Here is a 6000-nt window from a genome sequence, read left to right on the forward strand (position 1 = left end):
ATGTCTCACATGCAAGAGAGACGCTTTAATTATGTTGGATATTTTGAATATGTTTTTTCTCTTAAAATAAAATAGATCTTTTGTTTGTCTTGAATGTTTTGAATATATATTTGTTTACTTTATGCTAACTCATCATGAGTGGAGGAAACAGTTTGAGTGCGTCGAAAGCTTGATATGTTCTTCAATCGTGAATTGCATTACTGCTTCTTATACATAGACATAAGAAGCTTTGAACATGAGTTAGCACATATGCGCAAGCATAGATGAATCAAGAAGCTTTGAATTTATATATGAAAACTGCTACTTTAATTGCATATGCATTGATGAGATTCAGGTATCTGTGGCTCGCAGAACAGTAGACTCTGTCTGAGGGGATCCACATGGATCGTTTATGACTCGGGTGTCTTCTTCTGCAATTCTCTGCTGCAAAAGCTACAAATAAAAAAGGGTACTTTGTTGTCGCCTGGCTTCAGTAGGAAATGGACCAAAGACCTTTCTCGTATTCTATTCTTGCGACTTTTCAGTTGGCAGGTCTGCCCTTCGACAGATGAGAACGAACAAGGCACGAGTAGCAGTGATACGACACCTGACATCTTCCTATATTCCAATCAAAAGGCCACTGTTTGTGCTTACCATGAGAGTTTTGACCTGTAACATGTTCATGAATCCTGGTGACTTCCAACAACTGCTCAGAAAACTTGAACGATCGAGGATAAGACTTGGCTGTAAACAGAGTATTCCCTTTCAGGTCTTCCAAGTGGTCTTTCATCTTTCTCACACTACCTTGGGATCTGTTCATCTTTCCCCTGGTACCAGGTCCTGCAGTATGGATAATGGTTGGCTCCTGCATCAAGTTCGATGAAGAGAACAAATGTTTTACCCACTAAACTCTGTTGATGGAATGCATCAAGACAAAGTTCACTGGTTTTTCATCTTTTTACAGAAGCATTTAAAATACATTTCATACAATCACTTGCAAGAAGTAATCTTTTTATTTGACTAGTTTTTGTAAATACTTGGCTCTTATCCCTGTGGATCATCTCACATCTGATTTTTCTTGGGGAGTTCTAACATGGAAGAGATACATCAGAATCAGTTCGAAATTGGTCACCGAAGGCTTTCAAAATAAGTCTTTAGTCGCTCTAAATCAGAACTTGCAGCAACCTATCAATTTTAACTCAGTAAATCTAGCCATAAAAAAAGAAACAATGTAAGAAGAGGATTCGCAAAAAATAGAAATTGAAGAACAAGATATGTAAGTGATGCAATTCAAGAGTCGCAGATCGACATGGAGAGCTCCAGATTAGCTCTGTTATGACTGACAGAATAATGTGAGTGATCATTGAAGTTTCTCCCTGAGGAAGAAGAGAATGCACAGCTTCCTTCACTTGATGATGAGTTGTTCCTTTGAGATGGATGCAATGACAAGGACAGTGACAGAGAACAACCATTGGTTTCCTTGCTCTCCACAAACTCGTTGCTCAACGATGGGGATTTGTATGACAGATGCCCATTCTCGTACACCTCTGTAAACATGAACTCTTCTGTAGATCTGAGACACTGGCGATTCAGTACAGTGGTCTGCAAGGATGAGAATGATGTTACACTGTAGCCGACAAGCTAATTTTTGACTCAACAATGAAGATTAACAACAAAGTCATAGGATTTAACGATCTGATTTAGGCCATGCAAAGAAAGAAAGCTTCTGAAAATGCAATAAGAAGCTTTTGTTTTAATGCTTTGTATGCACATGAGAAGCAAATCCATCTCATTTTCATTGTAGCCATTGTTATTTTAATTAGGATTTAATCTCAGACTATTACCATTATATAATCTGCACTGGTTAAGACATTGAAATAGTGATCTTCTTGAAAGTTAACAATGTCTCATCACTGTAAATCATCACGTTACTTTGTATCAAATTTCATACCAAGAGATGTATAAAGACCATTCAATACTTTCATTTTTCATATATGCCAATATGATGCAGTTAATTATTCACTTGTACCTAATTTTGTGTCTTATTTTTACCATGTGGATGAGTGAAGAAAAGAAAAGTAAATGTTTAACATAGTAGATGCAAGAGGATTGTTTAGCTCCCAATCACTAGATAGACAACAAAAACATGAGGAACAAACTAGCCATGCATGATGATCCCTGCAATCTTTGCCACAGCATCTTGGTGAAAGAAATCCTGTGGCAGTTGATCAATCAATAGATAACTAGAAGAGAAATAAAGCTGACATTTAAGGAAGGAAGACAGAGAAGCTTTACAGGTGAGAAGATCAGCAGGGTGCAAAAGGCTTTCTCACTTTTCTCATTTACCTTAAAAGGGTCAGATTCTTCCACCATGTATCCAAGAACTTTGAGCTTGGTAGGGTGATCAGCTGCCATGTCCTCAGTCTGCAGAGCATCCCTTTGCCAGATGATACCCTCCTCCTTTATTCCCCTATCCACAGCTAAGGTTTGCATGCAATTACCAATCCAGTACTGGGAGGTGACTGTCTCACAGATTTGCTGACTACATTGCCCACTTTTGGAGTTGGGTTGTGCATCCAACCTAGCCCTGTTAATATAATGAACAAAAGAATGGGCAAAGGATCAGCAAAAGGTAAAGAGAAGAGTCTCGGATGAAGTCTTTATATGCTGCTCTATGACTGATACTGCATTAGCTGGAGAAAAAGCTAGTAGCTTACCAACCTTTTCAGAAGGGGAAGAGAAGAGTACATCGGTTGATACTGGAACTCCTCCTTAGTTGGGTCCCAAGCTTGGGTAGAACCAAGATCATCTTGCTCATCGGCACCTTCATCATTGCGTTGGCATGAATGCTTTCTTCCATGGAACTCTGCTGATGACGAGGAGAGAAGAACAGGAATTATAGCCTCCTTTAGATGATATCTTTCTTTCGTCTTAACAAATGAAACGGTCAACGCAATGAAACCTATGGAACTGAAGAGGCAAAAGAAGGTGAAGTTGTTGCTTGCAGTTCTTAGTGACAGAAAATAACAGATAGTCATAAAAGGATGGGAAGCTTAAATTGAGCAAGAAAAGGTTCGCTTTGCTTAATTCGCATCTTTTTGATGATTTTTACTCCTCCAATATCTCTGCAAACAGATTACAAAGAGATGGGAAGCAACGAGTGCTACAAATATCGTAGCTGAATGGAAAGCATGCCTTTCTTGTTTCATGGACTCATGCAGAACTGCTACGACGCCCTCACGAGTAGTTCCTTGTTTCTTGTCACACATACACGAAATGAGATGAACTAAGACAAAAATCACAAGGAGAAAACTATTTCCATACCTTGCCTGCCCATGTTATTCCTCGTGCTTCTATACATCTGATTAAACCAGTGAGTGGAATAAAGAAGAAGAAGAAGAAACAGAAAAGAATGAAGTCACAATCAATCGTGTACAGGAAGCTGCAGAAGCGAACAAACCTGGAGATGACTCTTGACATGGGATATGGTTAGTCCTCTAGTATTCATCAACTGGAGCACAAGCTTAGGTGTGGCCTCTGCGTGCGAGATAACACGAACAACAGCGCAAACTCTACATCTCAGAAACCAAGCGACAATGATACGGGAAGTAGATAGATAAGGGAGAAGCAGATACATACTGTCTTGGCCTCCAAGCCTTTCTATGGCATGAATGAAGCATTGGTGGAGCTCAGGCGTCCATTTCAACCGAGGAACCTTTGATCTAATGTACTGTCTCACGGCTCCATTCCTTCTGCAGTTCCCCATCTCTCTCTTCCCTGCTGTAGGCTTCTATTGAGATCAACAGTGATGTCCCATACAAGAAAAACTGAGAGGAAAGAACCAAACAGAAGTTTTTGGTGACTTGATGGTCCTGATCACCTATCTCAACCTGGGGCTTCCTATCAAAAGAGCTCTCTTTGTCTTGCACCTTCTAACACAAATATTTCTCTTTATCTAGGAATGATTTATGTAAAGGTCTTCACCTTTGAGCTGCCTGTGCTACATGGGACCTCTACAGATCGATGGGACCGTCGAGGATTAACACAACACTCAGTATGGGAAGCCACGGATCACGAGAACAGTTCTTTGTTAACAGGATTTAATGACCGAAGAGAGAGAGAGAGAGAGATGGGAGAAGACAAAATCCTCATGCTGGCCTTACTGTCATACACTCCATCCCTCTACCTGAAAAGCGAGAAAGAATTCGCATATCATCACCTTCTCCAAATTATGACAGTTGGGCAGATCAGCTTTTGACTCTCTACGCTGAAAGAATTCGCGTGTCACCACCACCTTTTTAGCTCTTTGTGAGCTACCGTATTACTGGTAGAAACTTCACCCTCTCTCTCTTTCCTGTAGCAAACACACCGTAGTATGTTTACACCATTCTATCCATCATTGTCCTATCTTTCTTTCTTCTCTCATCAATGTTTTTCTCCTCCTTTCCCGTCACATGGTCAACTATGTGGTGCAGTATGCATGAGACCGAATGAACAGTCTTCGGTCCACATTATACAAACAATTAATATTCTTATTCCCAGTGAGATTTGGCCTTCTCAAATCTATCAACATCAGTGCCAACCCTGTGATGTAGGACAGAGACTTCCTGCAGTAGAGCTGAGATACACAGGAGAGGGGCTGTGGAGACAAGTTTCCAAAGGAGCACTCGTTATATAACATCGAAAACTTCAAAGGCTATCAGTCTCTGCCTAGTTCTGAATTCCTCCTGTCGCATGCAGGATTTGGCAGACCTAATAAAGTGATGGTGGAACATGTTGAGGGTCCCTGCACCTTGTGGGTCTTCATGGCTTACAGTGGGAAGCAGAGGAGAAAAAGTAAGCTAGCATAATAATAATAAAGACTTGGACTAACTTCAGCTACAACTAGATGACAGTACTGCTACCTCTCATTTGCTAGCATAAACTGTTACGATGGAGTAGAGGACAGGTTTGTTCCAGAGCTGATATATATATATATATATATATATCTTTTTTTGTACATTATAAAAGAATTTTTGGGTTGAGATCCCATGATTGATAAGTTTCTGAACCTACTAGCAAATCAAATGCAGCAGCATCATGCACAAAGGAAGCTGTCTTTTTCATATCACCTAGTATTATGACATCTGAGCTTTGAATACAGATCCAGAGATCAAGGAATTTAGGCTGGTCATCTCAGCAAATCATTTAAAAGGAATATTAGTTCATCTCTGTCTCTTAATTGTCCCTGAGACAGACAGGGTGACTGTAAAAAGGAACATTGATTGTGTCAAATTTTCTTGAATGATAAAATATGCACACACAGGTTATAGATTTCAAGCTATTCCAAAGAAATATCATGTCTATGTAGGAGAAGATAAAAGAATTGGAAGGTTTTAGTAAAAGAATATTTGCTTGGTCCTCCATACTTACAATCAATCCCTTTGAAGATCAAGCAATGGGAGGTGAAACTCATGAACAATTAGGAGCAAATAATCCACTTTCTTGTCTTGCTTACTGCCCACAAGCCTAGTCGGCCATGGAGAAGCTTTGCTGGACTACAGTACCACCCCAAGTTTCTCTTTTGAGATCCTATAATACCTACTTTGCAGCTACACAAACAAGTCTACACCTTGGAATGACAGGCCAGTTTTATGCCTGAAACTAGGAGTGGTTATCCCGTCACCATTCTGGTAACCCAGACCAACCCTCAGCTCCCAATCACCTCCCTTGAAGGAATATAGAGACGAAGAAAGAATTCTGACTTGAATTGATATAGTCCCGTTTACACATTACCTGCTTGCTTTTTGTGCTTTCCGCTAAATACCATTTCCAACAACAAGCTAAAAACGACTATTTTCTTCTAATTGTTTAAGCTCATCCTGTCACCATATAGAGAGTGGGAAGGGGTGGGGTGGCAGAGGAATGATGGGAGTTGCTGCAGATGGAATGATGGTGGTGAGGACGGCAGAGCGATCCAAATATGTGAATAATTATTTGCTGTCCTCCCGGGAAAAGGTTTCATTAGACAGACAAAACAAC

At 40.2% G+C, this 6000-nt stretch overlaps 1 protein-coding gene across 1 annotated transcript; it reads right to left on the reverse strand.

The window, feature by feature from the left end:
• Nucleotides 1-1239: 1239 nt before the first annotated feature.
• On the reverse strand, nucleotides 1240-4858 carry LOC135609239 (myb family transcription factor MOF1-like). Its single transcript, XM_065102344.1, has 6 exons — nucleotides 3619-4858; nucleotides 3440-3516; nucleotides 3304-3340; nucleotides 2701-2845; nucleotides 2326-2566; nucleotides 1240-1581 (listed from the first exon to the last, which is right to left on the reverse strand). Exons 1-6 carry the CDS (start codon nucleotides 3743-3745, stop codon nucleotides 1270-1272), a joined length of 939 nt encoding a protein of 312 aa, XP_064958416.1. The 5' UTR covers nucleotides 3746-4858; the 3' UTR covers nucleotides 1240-1269.
• Nucleotides 4859-6000: the final 1142 nt, after the last annotated feature.

This window comes from Musa acuminata, chromosome BXJ2-4, assembly GCF_036884655.1.
Source record: "Musa acuminata AAA Group cultivar baxijiao chromosome BXJ2-4, Cavendish_Baxijiao_AAA, whole genome shotgun sequence".
Taxonomy (NCBI): Eukaryota; Viridiplantae; Streptophyta; class Magnoliopsida; order Zingiberales; family Musaceae; genus Musa; species Musa acuminata.

Bases quoted from the DNA above. Each gene is read 5' to 3' on its own strand.
- LOC135609239 (XM_065102344.1), bottom strand. From the start codon at position 3,745: ATGGGGAACTGCAGAAGGAATGGAGCCGTGAGACAGTACATTAGATCA. The intron at 2,846-3,303 runs GTATGGAAATAG...CGTCATCAGCAG, and splicing joins GAATAACATGGGCAGGCAAG to AGTTCCATGGAAGAAAGCAT. The intron at 2,567-2,700 runs GTTGGTAAGCTA...TTATATTAACAG, and splicing joins TCTCTTCCCCTTCTGAAAAG to GGCTAGGTTGGATGCACAAC.